Source organism: Anastrepha obliqua, chromosome 3, assembly GCF_027943255.1.
Source record: "Anastrepha obliqua isolate idAnaObli1 chromosome 3, idAnaObli1_1.0, whole genome shotgun sequence".
NCBI lineage: Eukaryota > Metazoa > Arthropoda > Insecta > Diptera > Tephritidae > Anastrepha > Anastrepha obliqua.
The window spans coordinates 73,061,274-73,080,527 of NC_072894.1; the positions used below are offsets into that span (position 1 = coordinate 73,061,274).

At 34.7% G+C, this 19,254-nt stretch overlaps 3 protein-coding genes across 3 annotated transcripts; 2 read left to right on the plus strand and 1 right to left on the minus strand.

The window, feature by feature from the left end:
• The first annotated feature begins 2,500 nt into the window (after positions 1–2,500).
• Positions 2,501–5,801, plus strand: LOC129240216 (fidgetin-like protein 1). The gene is made up of 8 exons (XM_054875864.1): positions 2,501–2,719; positions 2,795–3,320; positions 3,398–3,561; positions 3,663–3,811; positions 3,879–4,168; positions 4,227–4,304; positions 4,971–5,312; positions 5,515–5,801. Exons 1-8 carry the CDS (start codon positions 2,586–2,588, stop codon positions 5,641–5,643), a joined length of 1,812 nt encoding a protein of 603 aa, XP_054731839.1. The 5' UTR covers positions 2,501–2,585; the 3' UTR covers positions 5,644–5,801.
• A 1,169-nt stretch (positions 5,802–6,970) lies between these two features.
• LOC129240462 (uncharacterized) lies at positions 6,971–7,900 on the plus strand. The gene is made up of 2 exons (XM_054876268.1): positions 6,971–7,081; positions 7,143–7,900. Exons 1-2 carry the CDS (start codon positions 7,041–7,043, stop codon positions 7,801–7,803), a joined length of 702 nt encoding a protein of 233 aa, XP_054732243.1. The 5' UTR covers positions 6,971–7,040; the 3' UTR covers positions 7,804–7,900.
• A 1,208-nt stretch (positions 7,901–9,108) lies between these two features.
• LOC129240461 (ubiquitin carboxyl-terminal hydrolase 36) lies at positions 9,109–19,161 on the minus strand. The gene is made up of 4 exons (XM_054876267.1): positions 18,386–19,161; positions 17,031–17,761; positions 11,730–13,544; positions 9,109–9,969 (listed from the first exon to the last, which is right to left on the minus strand). The coding sequence occupies exons 1-4, from the start codon at positions 18,729–18,731 to the stop codon at positions 9,628–9,630; spliced, it is 3,234 nt and encodes a 1,077-aa protein (XP_054732242.1). The 5' UTR covers positions 18,732–19,161; the 3' UTR covers positions 9,109–9,627.
• Positions 19,162–19,254: the final 93 nt, after the last annotated feature.

A 19,254-nucleotide genomic window follows, 5' to 3' on the forward strand; every position in this document is an offset into this window, starting at 1 on the left:
ACTGATTGGACGAGTGTGTGAATATATTATATATTAAATGATATACGATTGTGTTAGTAATATACGAATAAAAATCAACACAGTTTTCGCTCATATTGCTTCGTTGCTACCTAAACAACCACTGATTGGGTGAGTAGATAAACACATGATCGTGCAGAATCCAGCTGAATCTCCCAAGTGACGTGGCAGCCGAAATTCCCCTCACAATTTTCTTCTTACCATAGTAAAAGAGCAAGCCTAAACGTAATAAGAATTTATTGGTCGCAGTCAAAATAAATGATAATAGTACACCAAATCACAAACATCCATAATCCATGCTAATATCTATTTTTAAAGACCACGAACCATTTTTGAAGTGAAAACTTCTTTAGAATCGTTGGGAGTGATTTGAGACTCGATGAAACGAAAAAAGCGACACTACGAAGCGTTATATGTTGATATTCGTATATGTGTGTGGCTGCGTACTGTTGAGCCACGCTAGTATAGTGAGTATTGTAGTATGTATACTACACTGCCTATTACTTGCTTTGGTGTTTAGTTCAAGCGTCATACGTATATTTGTATGTATGCTAGTACGTATGTGTGCGCGCCTTCGTATTACGGAGCCACGGTGAGCGAGATGGCATTATGTATACCTATACTACACTACCTAATATTTGTTTAGACCAAGCAACCTACGAATGTTTGTGTCTACGTCTGTGTAATATACGCGTTACGACGCTCATAATAGCAACTGCGTGTGCTGTATTGCGTCCGTATTTTTATATTCGTAAATATTTTCATTTTTAAATATTTACCGCAATTCCAGCGGTGTTGCAATATACCACAATCAAAATGACGGTGCTCGTATTGTAACTCCACAGATAAATCTGAATGCACATCAACCAGAATCACTGTCTGTTCAGCTCTCTAAAGTGGAAGAAATATGTGCATGCGAAACCAGATTGAGCAATGGAAAAACAGTTTTAATTGTGGCAATTTATATTTCACCGAATCAATCAATAAATATCATCACGGAATTCATTCACGAAAATTTAATAAAGTATACACCAGAAGTATAGCGGATACTTAGAAAAGATTACGATAAAGTTCCAATGATTTTAAGTGGCGATTTTAACGTAAATTTTGCATTGGACACAGCGGTTCCTTTAATTGACTTTCTCAATACAACATTCAATTTAAAAATGTGTAACAATCGCACTGAATCGACAACACGATCAAAAACAACAATTGACGCGGTATTTCAAAGATATGTTGACAACATCGAAACCAAAGCATTTGTATCATATTTTAGCTATCATAAGTCACTCGTATCATTTGTTGAAATTGAAAACATTGAGGATGAATAATGAAAATAAAATATGAACTTTATAGCAATACTGCTGCTTTCGTCTCATTCTCTCTCAGTTTGTTTTAAGGAAGGTTTCACTTCTATCGCGTCTAACCGTTAGACTAGTATTTTATTTTTTTTTTTCACTGCACCATGTGGCTCGGGAGTTTATCCTTAATTATTGTCGCACATTGGAAACTAAAATTATATCCATGCATGAAAATTTATAGCTGCATATAAATCCAAGTTTCGTACTTTACACAAAAATTAGAAAATTTCCACAAGCTTTTCATCTTAATACCATGGTTTTTAGTTAGAATATCCAGAAAAATGTTTGGTATGCAGTTTAACCTGAAATTTTTAGTATAATAAAATACAAGTTTGAATTTGCTAAAATATTATGTTGGTTTTATGGAGATACGCGTTTTGATATCTACTTAATACCTAATAAAAATATAAACGGTTTGTGAAAAAGATTTTTGGAATTGAGGTGAATGCATTAACATCATAATCTCTTAATTAAACTGCGACAATTCAGTTCGCACAGTTTATATGATAATTTCGTCGCCTTAAGTTTTTCACGATCAGGTAATACCAAGGCGAATGCATAGAAGGTGACTTCAATAGAGCAACAACACAAGGATGCATCCTTCGAATTCGTTGTGTCGTCAGGCCCTATGAATAATTATGAATTAATTACTTATTTGTGAAGAGGAAGAGTAGGCGAAAGCAATAGAACCAACGAAACACAAGGAATTATAGGCCCACAAACACACTTTCTTGTCACGGCGCCTTCCGCATAAAAACGCAAACAAACTGCATTCATTTATATTTATTTGTGCATTCACATTTTAACACGCGACAGTTCGTTTTCATCAGTCTGTTTAGTTGAAATCTCATAATTCCCAATATTGACAAGCCATTCACTGAATTTTTGCTGGAGTGACAGTCCTTGGCCGGATATAAATTCGGGTCGTTTCGGTAACGTAGAACCTACTGTCGTGGAAACTGGAATTCTTGCTCCTTTTATTTGTTTTGTATTCGAAAGGGACCTCACGTATGATTTGTCAAAATCATGAAAAATAAAGTTACGGTTTTGGGAAGACGCCACCAACAGTACTCAATTCGCCTTGTGTAAATGTTTTTTCTCTAGTGCTATCACCTTGTTTAGATTCGTCTTGGTTTGCATGTTTCGAAGTAACATTTGAATTTAATTGTAATTGAAAATGTATAATTATACCGTGCATTAAGTAAAATGTGTGAAAACAAAGTTAAAACTCTTGAACAATTTGTGATTAATGAAAATATTTGGAAATCAACAACAGCCAATACAAACGAAAAAGCAGCAGCATGGCGACGACAACTCTTTTTGTTGGAAAATCCTATTCAGTATGCGTATTTAAATTTTTTTATGTATTATATGTATATTTCATTTAAATGAAACATATATGTACATATTTTCAGCGAATTACCAAATACAGAAACTTATGAACTGTTAGAACAACACTATACCCGGTTGGATTCGAATTGTCTACTCGCGCACAGGAAGCAACGTATTGAATCTGTGAATTTACTTTTGAAAAAATATGATAACTTGCAAATGTCCAAAGTGCAAAAATGTGACAATTATTTATTCGAAGATTGCGATTTTGAACCCCCTTGTCGTGGCATTTACGAAAGTTGTAAAAGTCTGGAAATAACAGTCTATGGCCTACAACATTTAAAACATGTTTCTAAAACCGAAGTGGAAGAAACTGACAATGTCAGCGATGTAGACACACGTACACTTGTAAGAAATAATATGGAACATTTTTTGCAAAGACGTAACGGACCTAAACATTGTGGAAATTTTGAGGCATCAACGGCGACCACCAATGAAAAAGCAGAGAGAGACTTCTTCAAAAGTAAAGAAACAAGTTTCTCAACATCGGCCACTGAAGAAATTCCGTTTCGAACTGCGCGGGAAATGCTAATAACAAAAAGTTGTATGGTATGAAAGCAAGTTTGATTTCAACTAAACAAACTAATGAAAAGGTTGAGTTTACTTATTTTACATTAATTTTACAGAAACAAAATAGAGGTTACAGCAAACCTTCATTGGAGGAAGGAAACGTAAATAGTTCAAAAGAAGCAGGCGTGCCAGTTTATTTCAATTACGGTATAACAAGAAAAATGTTAGGTGCTCGACGAACTGTGCGGTCTGGTTTTGTCTTGCCTGTGGCGAAAGATGGGTTGGTATTTATTATTCAATTCATATTCGATTTATATACACTTTATATAGACTCGTATGGATTTTCATGTATAATATTGGTTTAAATACATTTGACCTCAGTTGTATAGAACTAAGCCCATCTCCACCCACCAACTGCTCACCTCCAATCAAGTTATCTCAAGACGTCATAGACGAAAGATTGATTAACATAGATCCAAAAATGGTGGATCTAATTAAAAGTGAAATAATGCACAAATATAAACCGATGGGTATGACATTAAACTACAATGGTTACAAATTTTACCTTCTTTTATTATAATTTTGAGCGTCTTTTAGATTGGGATGACATCGCAGGTCTGGATTATGTCAAATCCATTATCAAAGAAGCTGTGGTTTATCCACTTCTTAGACCAGATATATTTACAGGACTACGTCGTCCTCCACGTGGTATTTTATTGTTTGGGCCTCCAGGAACTGGAAAAACGCTTATTGGCAAATGCATCGCTTCTCAGTCGCAGTCCACATTTTTTAGTATAAGTGCTTCTTCTTTAACATCAAAATGGGTGGGAGAAAGTGAAAAGATGGTAAGAGCATTATTTGCTGTGGCTGCTGTACATCAACCATCGGTAGGTTCTTAATTTAATTAGTTTTTTGACTAAGTGATTGAATGTTTTAATTTTTCAGGTGGTGTTTATTGATGAAGTTGATTCACTTTTATCTAAACGCTCTGAATCTGAACACGATAGCTCTCGAAAATTGAAAGTGAGTAAAACAAATAAGACAATCTAAATTCGGTCCGGACCGAACTTTATATATTAAATTTAGTCTTGGCGTATCAAAAGTGGGGGTGGTTTTTATCCTAAAGCTGATATTTTTTCATTCCATTTCAATATTAAACCCTCTGGCGTCTGAACCCATACACCAAATTCGGGCGAATTTTATTAAGCTCTTATTGAGCTACACCCATTTACCAGGAAATGGCCGCAGCACCTACAATTCCCACATTTTGTTCTTGTCGTATATCGCACTTATAATAGACTCATCAGCCTTTTTTTAAATATTTGTTACATTTGAGGCGATTGTGGTTATTGACAAATTCCACCCATTTTCAATACCGGAAAGTTCCCACGAACGATACCTAAAGGACCTGGATTTATATCCGGCGAAGGACTGTCAGTCCAGCACCATTCTCGGTATTCTTGATCAAAAGTGCGTGCGAATATAAAAAATATTTAAGTATCCAATTTAACGAAAAATAGCAAAAACTGAGCAAATTTAGATTTGCTTAACACGTTAATGCAATTCACGAATTTTTGTTTTGCAGTTTTTCGTTTGAACAACTAAAAATATAAAACTTTAAAATGCCAGCCTTTTATAGAGCTGAATAGCTTTATAATATGATTTCAGAATTAAATCTTTTCTTGTTAGAATGAATTCTTAGTGCAGTTAGATGGTGCTTCCACAAGTGAGGAGGATCGTGTGCTCGTTGTCGGCGCTACTAACAGACCACAAGAGTTAGATGATGCCGCACGCAGGCGGTTTGCAAGGAGATTATACATACCGCTTCCAGAAATAAAAGCACGAATCCAAATTCTTAAAAACTTGCTGGGAACTGTCACTAACGATTTGGATGAAAGCAATATAGAGGAGATTGGGCATCAAACTTCTGGTTACTCCGGCGCAGATATGGATATCCTTTGCCGCGAGGCATCTATGGAACCTTTGCGTGTAATACCTGCTGAACAAATTCCACACATAACAAAAGATAAGGTAATCAAAATTTGTCTTACAGGAAAGGGCTACTTTGTAACAAAATCTGTCCTCAAACATCATCCCTTAAAAATTTTTATGGATTGTTTCTTGACATTGATCAAAGCAAATTCATTATTTTAGAAACATTACCTACTTGAAATTCTGTTTTACACTTCCTAATTCCTTCGTTAATATTCGCTGTGTGTTGAATTATTTTTAGGTAAGACCAGTAAATGTAGACGATTTTAAATCTGCGGTCCACAGCGTTCGACCGAGTGTTTCAAGAGTTGATTTAGCTCAATATATTGAATGGAACAGGGAATATGGCGCTTTACAGCAATTAAAATAGGAAAATAATTCGATTTCTAATTAATTCAGTTAAGCTGTTGTTATGAATCTTAATTTACAACTAGTACGTTCTTAAATGTTTTATACTTTCCAAGTAATACAAGAAGTTTATTTTATAAAAAATAATTGACTTGAATAAATTATACATACTATATGTTATTTTAATTTCTACTCCATACCAGATAGGTATCTGACGGAGAATTGTCTCTCATGGCAAATCGTTTTCACATCTATCTACTTTTATTTAATTAGAATTAATCTATGTTATATCAACCATAATTGAATTAATTTTTATGTTCGGTATGCTCTTGTGTAAGTAAAACTAAATTGCTATAAAAATTAGAATTGTTTGGTTGAGAAAGATAAGGTTACGACTAATTACGTGAATGAAAACGGAAACGGATGAACAGCTAATGGTTATGACGGAATTCGTACCATAAATGCTTGCTTTTTTGTGTTCTGTTGAATATTAAGGAAAAATTAAAAAACAATGCTCGACTAAGAATTTAAATTAAAAAAATATCTTAATATATGTATTTCATTTAAATAATGTAAAATCTCAGATTTCAAATTAATTGAGTGAGATCTCCGTGAATCGATTTATTCAATTAAACTTGTTAAATACTTGCATTCCAGTGTTTTTTTTATTTTGAAACTAATTATTTCGCTTATACGCCCACGCTATCATTGCTGGAGTGGGTTTTGATAAATCGCCTTTCTTTGAGGTATTTTACCCATCAAAATTTCTACTCTTTGAAGAAATCGGAGATTACTGAGGGAGTATCGAGCAAATGTGTCTTGCCAGATTTTCCAAACCGTCAAGGTCCAAATAGTATAATTGAGACATCTAGAACAAAATGTCTTGAATACCTTATGCTATGTTTCCGCGGCACGTAATTCGCTCTGTAAATCGTAATTCACTTCCCTATTACCAAACATTACACATTATTTAACTTTTGTTGTGCAACTCTGTGTTTTCGAATGTTTTCAATAATTTTTCTATTAGCATTGAGAAGTTGAGGTGAAACATAAAAAAAGTGGACGGAAATGGGCGCATCCAAGGTAAAAAGCTTAGTAGTGATCCTTTTAATAAAATAATATCCACTATATTGTTGGAATATTATTTTTATTATAAAATATAACAACGAATTTTACATACATATGTATTGCAGGCTTAACAGCAAATTTAATTATTTTTAAGTCTGACTGCGTGAGAGAGTGGATTAATTTTGCAAGCACTTTCGAAAATCTCGCATATGTGAACATAATATTACATACTTGATAAGTTTTATCGACATTTTTCGCACATATTAAGCGTATATAATATTTATCGATATTTGAAGTCAAATTATATTTGTCACTTCTCTTATTGCTTCAATTCTTAATAAGCATGGTAAAATGAGGAAAAAAGAAATTGTGTTTGATCCAGAGAAAAGAAAGTAAATATTGTTAAAAAGTTTAATAGATGGTTTGAAGTAACAATTGAACTATTTGTTGCAGGAACTTTTTGTCTGGATTTCGAAAGCGCAAAAATGAACGTCGGGCTCGTGCTAAGGAGGAACTTGAACAAAATATTAAAAAAGAGCGGAAAAGGATCAGAAATGATCTCAAAAATTGTATGGCACATATGAAGAAAACCTTTCAACCGCTTTCTTTAGATCCCGAATTGGAGCAAAAGTGCCTTGAAAAGGATTACGAAGACGATGAAGTGAAAATAAATGTCATCGAATTAGTAACAGGAAACCCTCAAAAGAATTTGGACGAGGACAGTGATAAAGATTCTTGCGCAAGCGAAGCGTCTGATAAGGAGTCATATATTGATTCCATTCCAGGAATGGATTATAATGTTGGTGGAGCGGTAAAAAAGAAAGAAATTAAAAACAAATCAAGGCAGGAAGATAATTCATTGCCAGAGCTTGGCAAAGTTGGAAATACAAAAATGTTAAACAAATTAAAGAAAAAGAAAGCTTTAAAAGAATTTAAAAAAAGCAAGGTGTTCAAACAAAAAGAACGTATTGAAAAGAAAAAACAACAAAAAAGCAGTAGACATGGCAAAAAGTCATTTAATAGAGGATTCAGTAGCAAAGGTGCGTCTGGGAATAAAAGAAAGTCAAGTCAATTCAAGCGAGGGCATTCCACTAGTCGTGGAGAACGAAAATAGTTTGTTTTGTTATTTCGTAAAATAAAACAAAATAGAAATAATTTGTTTGATAAAATAAATGTTTTTCATAGCTTTTTTAGGGGTAAACCACCCTGAACTTGATTTTTTTTTTATTTTAAAGTATATACTTTTAGGAATATTTTAAGATTATTGTTTTTGAAAATAATGCAGAGAGCGCTGAGGGCTTGTTGTTTTTGTGGCAGCAACATACATATATGGGGAATGCTGCTAAAGTGACAGTCCTTCGCCGTTATCTGTTACATTTTTCAGTGTCCACCACATGATGCTTAAACAGATTCAACCGATTGACCTAAAAATCCGAACGCATCTCTTAATTCATTCATACTACTCTGTTTTGTTTACAAACGCGTTAGTTCTTCCCCCTCTTTATCCATTTTTTTGTTATCGCCGAAAACGTAACGACATGACATGATATGAGCTAGATGCTCTAATCTAAACTCTCGGTGCATAATATCGCGCCCAAATGTGTTCATGTTACTTTTTCTGAATCTATCAATATTTAACGTTACCTCGTATTGCATTTCTAGGTCCACGCTTCATAGCATAAATTAAGGATTTCTGTTATTTTTTATTACAAGCTGTCCTTAAATAGCCAGCCATTTTATTTTTATAGTGATAATATCATACGCTGTGCTAGGTTTTGTCGGGGGAATAGTCAAATTGTTGTACTTCAAAGTTTCGCTCCAATTTGGAGTATGCTGCTTAGGCGCCCGTTCTATCAATTTAAAAGAGCTACGATTAAGTTATTTGTGATTCTCTGGCCCTTTACTTACCTATAATAGTAGCTCATTGACGAATAATCTTAAATCGTTAGAAAGAAAAAGTCCTTGGCTTTACCTTTGCGATTAGCATCATCAAAAAACCGTTGATTATACTCGCCTTTTGGAACATATTAATTTGGGTATTCCTCAAAGAACCTCCGGCTTCCCATACATTTTAAATGATAAAGGAGATTACACTTAGAATGTTCACCTTTCCAGAGATCAAGTAAATCTCTAAATCTATCGATCTTGATTCTTCACTGTCAAAGTAGTTTTTGTGATATTTTAAATTCAGTTTTCTTATGTATCCAGTCTAATTACTACTTTTTTGCACTCTCAAAGTCTGTAAGAATATATTGTTCATACACTGAATGAGAAATGTGGTCTTGAAAATTTACATTCCGCACTGCTGCCATAAATAATGGGTAGGTAAAGCATATCAGCCGGGTACTCGTATGCTGTTAACAACAACAACAAACAGCCGGGTACTTCTGGGAAAATTTCTTTGAAAAATAGCTTATAATTACTTTTACAAAGTATATTTATTCAATATTATTTGAGTTTTTAATTTAATCGAAACCTTAAAAAAGTATTTTATTGATCTATGGTACAAGTACATTTATTTAAAGTCTTTCTTTCACCAGTTCAGGTGAAACTTGCAAACTTCGGTTATTAGATGTAAATTACTACTACTGTTCAACATGAAGCAAAACTATTGATGGGAATCCGAAATGGTGTTACAGTATTCTAGTATGCAATAATTTTACGAAATCAGAACACAATTATTACGCTTTAAGTAATTAATGCAATTTTTCCTTACACTATTACATACATTCATACTTATACTATACATGTATTATATACTCTGCACTGTGTGCCTTGTTGGTTCCTTATGTTTACTTAATAAATATGTTTTACTGCGTCTCTGTCAATAGATAATTTCAGCTTATGTATCTATTTAACTATTTTACTCGTGCAGCCACTTAAGTTATATGGAAAAATAATGAATATTTATAGTTAGGTATATGCTTTTATTGCAATGTTATGAATTCCGACGGACATAACCATTATTTAATCTGTGGTTGTTCCGCATATACGAAACTGCAGTCATTCGCTGGAATTTTGGGTTGAAGCGTTGAAATTTAAATTTGTTTCGTTGAAATTGATGACGCACATATCCGCTATAAGGCCTATTAGACCCACCACCAACTCTCCATTGCCGTTGATTGTCTATTTCCTGAAATGGATTATAGCCCGGGATTCGGCTGTCTGATTGAGAAGATGTTTCTTTGCTTTTAACTTTTTTCTGTCGTCCACGATCTATTTCGGCATCTTCATCTTCTTGCCAGTCGTGCTGCCGTTGTTGATGAGCATCAGATGCAACCTTTTGAAGAAAAATAACGTAATAACGTAAACGTTTATTTAATTAAATTATAGTTTATTTAAAAAGTCAAACTTTAGAAACTAAACTTTTAAATGTAATTAAAGTCATATTACTGGGTTTTAAATTTGTATAACATTGTATAAGTCTTTCATCCAAATATTATTCATTAGCCGTGTTCTTTTGTACTAAAACAAAATTTTTTTTAGTATTCAATGACATTTCAATATGGAAAGACTTACGCCTCAACAACGTTTACAAATCGTGCAATTGTATTACGAAAAACAACGCTCTGTGGTGTATATAACTGTCCTACTGATAAGGGCCATGTTTGGCTTAATGACTACGCCGCCAATGTAACAGGGCATGGCGAACGCTATCGTGCCATGATAACCGACTTTTTAATGCCGAAAATTGTAGCCCGTGATCTCCACAACATTTGGTTTCAACAAGACGACTCTACTTGCTACAGAGCCCGTGCCACAATGGATTTACTGCGTCGTCGTTTCGGTGAGCATTTTATCTCCACCGATGGACCACAGAGATACCGACATAAGTCCTCCAGCGAATCATTTAAAATTGGTGTTTACGGATGGCCGAATTACGCAGTTGCGGCTAACATTTGAAAGGGATTAACTTTAAAAACAAAATGTCATTAATTGTTCTACACAAAACTAATGAAGATTGCCCAATCAATTTGAATTTTCCTTGTTTAATATCAATTTAAAATCCAATACCTTTAAGGTGATTACCCTTTACCAAAGGTTCAGTGAGGAGTTGATTTAACTATTTATGTCACACGACGAATTTAGCAAAAATTAATATATTTCAATGAAAATTAGTACACATTTTACTGGTTATTGTTGTTGTAGCTCCGCTATAACGCGGAGAAGGTTGAGACATCTTGGCCAATTGCAGCTAGAAGAAGGGCACATACGCTGAATCCAACCCAGCTCTATCCCGACTTTAATAAGGGAACTGGGTTTGGATGAAGTACTGTGATGAGTAGAGGGCACAAAAGATTATGAGGTCGAAGTGCAAACCTCATAAAGAATCTATCTAAGTATCTATGTGTTCCAGTCATAATGGTGTGGCAGAGATAAGCCAATGCGGCCGCTTCAATACTAGCAATTCGCTGTGGAGGTCGATTCTTGTCCACCGAAAATGGTTAAACTAGATATGGCTGCAGTAGGTACAAGGCAACTTACATATATCCCACTGTAGACCAGAGTATGCCTTCATTGCACACACCAAGAGCAAATATATTATATATTATATATATACCTATATATATATTGTCTAGTGAGGCGGCCGCCGTAGCCGAATGGGTTGGTGCGTGACTACCATTCGGAATTCACAGAGAGAACGTCGGTTCGAATCTCGGTGAAGCACCAAAATTAAGAAAAAGATTTTTCTAATAGCGGTCGCCCCTTGGCAGGCAATGGCAAACTTCCGAGTGTATTTCTGCCATGAAAAAGCTCCGCATAAAAATATCTGCCGTTCGGAGTCGGCTTGAAATTGTAGGTATATACATATATTATATATTGTCTAGTGAACAGCATATTATATATATACAATATATATATTCTAGTTGTGTATGTGGGAGTTTATTCTTGGGATAGACGTCTGTAATGAACAGTCGCACCCAATTTATTTGGCTTCCATTAATCATCTTCCGGCCCACAAAAATCCAAAAAAATAAATTCTAACTGACTGTAAGAAGTTATCTTTTAAATGAATACAATAATGAAATAATTACTTACCTCTTTTGATAATTTTGTTTGCTCTCCCTTCCAAGAAAGTACGGGGACACCGTAACCGCGATGGGATTGCTTCATTAAACTTGATACAGAATTATCATTTGTATTGTTGCATCTATACCCATTGCCTGTAAAACTTGCCTTATTAGATTTCCCTTCCGCGTTAGATTTTGGGCGTTTATTAAATGTATCTACTGATTTTTTGGCGAAAGGATTCTTGGGATTTTTGGCCATTTTCTCTGGCGGACTGATACACGCCGTCACCGGCTGCAATGTGGTAACTTGCCACAATCCTGTCTTGGTCTTGATAACTGGCGGTGATGGCGGGGTAGAATGTGAGCGTATGAAAGGTGGTCGAGACACACTTACTGAAGCTAAATAGTCATCACATTCTTCTTCATTATGTGACGTACTTATAAAATTTTCATTTGGACCTTTATCTGCATTATTATCATCATATTTGTTCTGATTGAAAATCCCATCGATAATATCAACTTTATGCTTAATCTTTGATCGATTCAAATTTGATTCGTCCAACTTGTTCGTGTTGAATATTTCTTGGCTATTTCCAAATTTTTGTAATTTGCTTTTAGTTGGCTCGGTAGAGCTTGAAGTGAATATTTCATTGGTAAAATCATTTTTGTAAGTAGTCGATTGCTTAGAACCATTAATGGAGCTACAGTCTTCTTCACCCATAATAGCAAGTTTCTTAGCTTTACTGGCATTTTCTGAAATGCAATTTCGTATGGGGGTATCTAAGGGACGTTTGACAGCATTTTTTAATTCTTTCTTTTTCTTATTAGTCTCTTCTGTGTCTTTTATTTCTGATACCGTCGATTCTTCATCAGTTTCAGATTCATACGGTACAAGACTCTTCAAAGGATTGACTGTTGGCGGTGAAGAGTGCTTGGCAGGTTGAATCACACTTTGATTTTGAGTGTCGGACAGAGTTGGCATACTAGGAAGAGTTGCACTTGCTTTGTGCAACGGCATAAATTCTGCACACTTGTTACGTTTTGCTTCGATAGAAGAAGATACTTGATTTTCATTAGTAGATGGGTTTAATTTGTTCGATGTTTCTCTAAATCCGTTGTTTGTGTGATCAAATTTTTTATCATTGTCCCTTTCAACTGAAGTTTGAATATTATTTCTATTTTCCTGATTTAATGCTAATTTAGTTGTTGATGATATAGCATTCGATTTTAATGGTGTACTATTATTTTGGTTTTTAAAATGTATCTGACGGTTCGAACAGAATTTATTAGATATGGAACCATTACTCGTGGACGGTTTGTTGATGTAATGCGATGATATTAGTATATTACTATCCAGCCTATGTTGCGAGTTACTTGAACTACTTATCTCATTTGGGTAAGCATTCTCCGTTTTCATATATCCGTTTTGTTTTATAGTATTTTCTTTTACAGCGTCAGTGATGCTTAATTCAGTACTACTAATCGATCGTTGGGACTTCTCAATTTCATAAAAGATAATATAAGCGTTGGTATTGCAAACGTTCTGTACAGATACAGGGCGTACGTAACTATCATCGTAATTATAATACGAACCGGATTCGGTCAAGCCTATAGCAGTATAATGCCCGCAATGTTGGGAAGCCCCCAAATGGGTTACCATCGCAACTAATTTATACGTTAACTGTTCGCCGGTGTCTTTCCGAGTAGCAAATTTGGATAAGTCGATTCGAGGTTTGATTGTGATTTGTTTGTTTAGTTTGGTCCCCATTACAGAAAAGCGCTTTAGCTGTATACAGAGCACAATCGGAGCGCGCTCTAATGAAAACTGTTTAGTTGCAGAGACCTAAATATTGAAGAAAAATTAGTTTAAATTAGTTTTGTTAATTAAAATTGGGTCCTGTAAAAAGTTAAGCAAAAAATTGTCAAAAGACGGTTTCAAACTTATATATGGACATACATCGCATTTGGAAACACTGTAGTGAGTTTTATATGTAACATTTGGTTGATTGAATACTGAATAAAAGCTGTTTTGCCGATTCTACCTCCACGATTCTGCTTAACACTATACTTTTTTGTAGCAGCATAAACATTCCCCATACTTACATACGGTGGATGCTGCTGGAGTGACAGTCCTTGGCCGGATATAAGTCCGGGTCGTTTCGGTAACGTTGAACCGACTGTCGTGGAAACACTATACTAACCACATCCGATTTCTCAAAATGTTGGAAAGGCGCGACAATGTTACCCATCCCCAAAACCGAAAGAGAACTCAAAGCAATCGCAATTCTACCCCATATTTCAAAGGTATTTAAGTTATCTCGTAGATACTCCGCTGGTGTTGATTTACCAGTTGCCGAATCTCCAAATTGAGATCCTTTATTCGGCAGCCCCCGGGATCGTAGGTGCCAAGTGGCTGATTCCGCGGGAAAATTAGAACGAATGCCCTTAAGTCTTCCAGTAGGAATGAAGCCAGTCGCAGCAGCAGTGATCACTTTGCGGAATACGGTGCGAATGGAAAGAGCGGCGAAGGCGTTATCAGTGAATCCAATCAGCTTTGTTTTAATGTTTTTATTATTAATTTATTATTATATATGAAAGAAAAAAATGTATGGTAATACATATTTACCACATGCCTTATAAGATATGTTGTATACTAATATATGTATATAAACATGCATACATATAAAAACTTTGGTGCAACTTTCATAGTCTTATATACATATGTCCTATGCCAATACATATAAACATGCATACATACAATTTTGCGCAATTTTCGAACAAAAAGAACAAACCTATATATAAAGATGCATACAAATCATATGGGCATAACAAATGTACGAATCCATTCTCTACGCAAGCAAATGTAAGCTAATGTAAACTACATTTTTTCCTTCATATATGTATAATAATAAATTAATAATAAAAACATTAAAACAACAGGTATTATTAACAACTAGTCGTCATTTCATAAATTCGGTAAGGTCATATTATAAATTCGGTAAGGATGATGATGATACAATCGGTTTTATTTTAAATTCTTCAAGTAAATCAAATTAATAATCCTCATAGAGAAATGGTTCATTACCATGCACACAGGAAGAAGGCATATGCAAATACAAATACAGTGCACTCGCGATAACTCGAACTAATTAAAACAGGCGCTGTTCGATTTATCGAATTTGTTCGACTTATCAATTGAGTGTGCTATGTTAAAAAAACAGTCATCGATATCGATCGATTGTTGAAAATGGAAGCCAGTAGAAAATTTCTGTAGTATAGTTTCGTTATACGAATTACATTTTGGTCCATTGGCTGGATCAATGGTGTCGCATTCGGCGGCATAAACATAGTTAAAATTAAACCATCCTCGGACTTTAATTCGATTTCGTTGGGATGTGATGGGGCATTATCAATTAGAAGAAGAGCCTTCTCAGGTAGTCCCCCATCTTTCAAATATTTTCTTACCTAAATATTAAAGTCATTCAACTTGGTTAAAAAAATTGTTTTAATGAATCTGGATTTTATCTGCGGCACGAACGAATTATGAAACCAGTCTTTGAAAATCGCCGAAGTCATCCAGGCTGATTTGGAATTTTTGTACTCCACCGGACAGTTAAAATTTTTGAAAACACGAGGATTTCTTGCTTTGTCAATAACGAGAAGTTTAAGCTTATGGTTGCCGGTAGCGTTAGTGCAAGCCATAAATTGCCTTATCTTTCTTTTTTATAAGACTTATGGTGGACTTGGCTACCTCATATTCCTTCGCTAGAGAAGTAACACTACGTCCACGTTTAATTTTGTTAAGGACTTCAGCCCTCTCTTTTAATGTTAAACACTTCAACCTTTTACGATCCATTACTCACGTGCACTGATACACTACAAATGACAAATTTAAAGCAATTTGGTCAATGCAAGATGTTGTTCCCAGAAAACTAACGGGATATTAACGCCGAAATATTCATATGGACAATACACTAGTATACATATAATTTATATACATATACTATTACATATGTATCTATGTACAAAATGTACATGTTTGAAAAGAATGTGTGTACAAATAAATTTGTTTTTTTGTTCGAGTTATAGCGCTTTTTTATTGTTCGAGTTACAAAGAAGTCAATAGGGAAAAAATGTGTTCGAGTTAGCACGTCGTTCGACTTAGCGGCTATTTGAGTTACCGCGAGTGCACTGTATGTGAATTTATATAAATATGCGCATATACAAACATACATACATATATATGGTCACTCAAGTAGGAGAGAGCCAGATGTCGAACGTTGCCGAACGCGGGGGCCGATTGTGCCTCTTTGTCATTCGTTCCGCGCTCTCCCTTGCAGTTCAAGCAAGGTAACGCCGCAAGAGTAAGATAACGCCGCATGAGCAAGGTAACGCTGTATGAGCAATGTCACGCCGCATTTTTTGGTGCATGCAGCCGGCTACATCGAATTATAAGACGTTATCGCGTCAAAAGCAAGAGTGAAAATAACGGGAGTTTACCATTACGACACCAAAAGCATAAGCTAACATAAAGAATGTGCCAATACTTTTGTGATGTGAATCTGTGCCTTATTTTACCTTCCAAGGTTTAGCTTGTAAACCTATGTCGATATTAACTTTTTTTTGTTCAGATACGTAATAAATAAATACATTTAGAAAATATCGTGTTCTATTTTTTTTATACTTTCATTAGAAGATATGGCACTGAGAACTTTGATTGTACCAATACTTTTTTGACTCACTGTATGTATGTATATCTTCTTACATACACACAAATAGTTAGCTTAAACTTTTGATAATGACATCAAAGCAAAACACATTTGCTCAAATTCGTTACCGAACTATTTATACAAACATTTTGTCCTAGAATATAGAAAATCAAACCATAATCAAAAGATCGTAAGTTGGAGCATCAAACATCAAAATTATTGAAAATGTGTTTCTTTCATGGAATGGCAAACGTTCAAATGCATTTCTTCCATTTAAAAACTTTTCAAAATAATCAGAAGATCCCTTCTTTGGTAAAGACAAATTAAGATACCTATATTAGACTCACATTTTTGTGCGTCTAGAGCCTTATTTTAGTATTCAACGCGTAAACGAATATATATTTATATCAAAGATATTAGTTGTTCATTCAGAATCTAAAGTAATTTGAAGAAGCAGTTACTGTACCGTCAACCGAATGGAGAACATTCTTCAAGAATTCTGATTTACCATTTTTCTGTTGGATTTATTGTACATATAAATACTAATCACAGTTTTACTCTTTCGTGTCAATTGAAACTATTAGCAGTATTAGTATATAATTATCATACATTTTACATACCTTCTTTTTGCACGATTCGCATTTGTATCCCATGTCTTCGAGTCGTTCTCTTGAAAAATAACCTTCTAAAGCCTCTTCAACTGTATCTGCTTTTCTAATATCTAATAGTAAATCTTGGAAATGCTGAAAAGTTACTGATACATGTCCACACGCCAAACACCTGACTGCTGATTTTAAATAGCCACCAAGGATTTGATTAAGCGGTGTGGTTTCCTTACTATACTGATCTAACTCTTTGTAGTTACGATAGCGCGTGAGGTAAGACTTCTCCATTGCTTCAACCAAATATCTAAGAAATTCATGAGCGTCCTCTTGTCGACCCATAAGTAGATGTTTACAAATAAATTTTAGTTTGGAGTAAACTAGATATGGTCGAATTGCTGACTGATTGCTTTGTGACGCGTCTAATGTTTTAATCATTGCACAAATTATACAATTATCCGGCGATTCACACTCTTCCACATGTTTACCTTCAGACATTAGCCAATTCGCCATTGAAGGTACGTGAAAGAGTGCTTGTAATGTCGAGTTCAAGTAGCACGTATTACCAACGTTCATCATACCAACTCCAACTTGCCATTTTCGTACTGAATTTTTCCATCCAATTATTACATTTTCTCGTTGGTACAGCACTCGCTTTGGTTGTGGAAGCTCGTTTGGATTGTGCCGCTTAGAAGTTGATGCACTGGCATTGCAAACATTATTCGAAAGACCCAAATTTCCACCAGAGTCTATTTTATGGAGAAAATATATATATATCAGTATCAGTTATACTCGAATAAACTGTATAATAGAGACAAATTATTTTTGCTACCAACAAACTAGTATTAATGGATTTATGTTCATTAATTCAAAGACTGACGCTTTAGCAGCTCTATTGAAATATGCTATTACCAAAATAAAAACATTAAAATTTAAGCTAAATAGTCGATGTAATGTCGACGAAAGTTTACAGTTGAGGAGGAGCTAACAACTGCAATCGTTGTAATTTCGATTAAAGTCATGCAAAAGCGGTATAAAAATAACATTTGTGTTTAAATAAAAGGCGTGTTAACCATTTATTTAATCGATATGTACGCCAAGATAAAATTGAATGTAATTAAATCTGGCATTTTTTACTAGTTGAAGCTTTAGAATATATGGATTTTTTTTATTTAATCCACAACTTTTAATGCTGTTGTAAACAATCCCACGAAAGTGAAGCCACTGAGCCGGATCCTGAATCCTTAGCCTGAATGAATATATAATAATAAAAACATCCAGTGGGCAAGATAGATGACTGAGCCTTTTTAATTCTTTATAAATAAAATTTGAGTCAATTTAAATATTTGCTTTGCCATATAAAATGTACTTACCATTTTTATCTGTATTTGTTGTACATTTCGCAAGTGAAAGGTAATCATAACTTAAAGTTTTATTAGCTGCAGTAGCTTTTAGAACATCATATTTTGATTTTAGTGCGCCTAATACAGATTGACCATAGTTGGTAACTTCCTCGTATTCTATTTTCGACAGTAGCACACGTTTTGCTGCCACAGCTAATTTTGTGTGCAAGCAACCATCGTTATCGTTAATGTAGTTGTCTCCCACACCTCCAGATTTACAAATACCCCGGCCGTTGCTAGAATACCCATTGCCAAGAGATTCCCGCAAAACTGCGCTAACATTAGGCACTGGATCACACGCAATTGAAACTGGCATGGATGCGATATAGTTGTGGCGGAATTGAAATTTACACACAGATTTTTGAAATATATTCAATTATAGTAACATAAAAGCTTTTCTCAATTTTGGTTAATATTAAAATTGTTTGCCGTAGAAGGGACCTTCAGCATTTATATGCCTGTACAATACAGAATGTATTGAAACTTAATTCTGGTTTTATCAAAATTTTCTCTCGCCAAAAATTTTGCGGCGTTTCATTAAATATCACTCCTCCGCGGAAACTCCCATTAAACAAAGCACTGAGTTTTCAGTATCGACAATTAGGACCCGGTTCGGTGAATTTGCAAAATATTAAAAAGCTCAACCGCTGCGTGTTTTGCTCCCAGTATATTTTCTTCTTTTGTTTCCGACAAAAAACGCGACCAAACGCCACATGCGTGTTATTCAACTATACACGATTGCATTTATGAGGAACTGCCAGACGGAAATCTTACAATTGCATAGTAAAATCCACGGCGAATATACTAAAGGTGATATGAAAATAAGGCGAATTAATTAA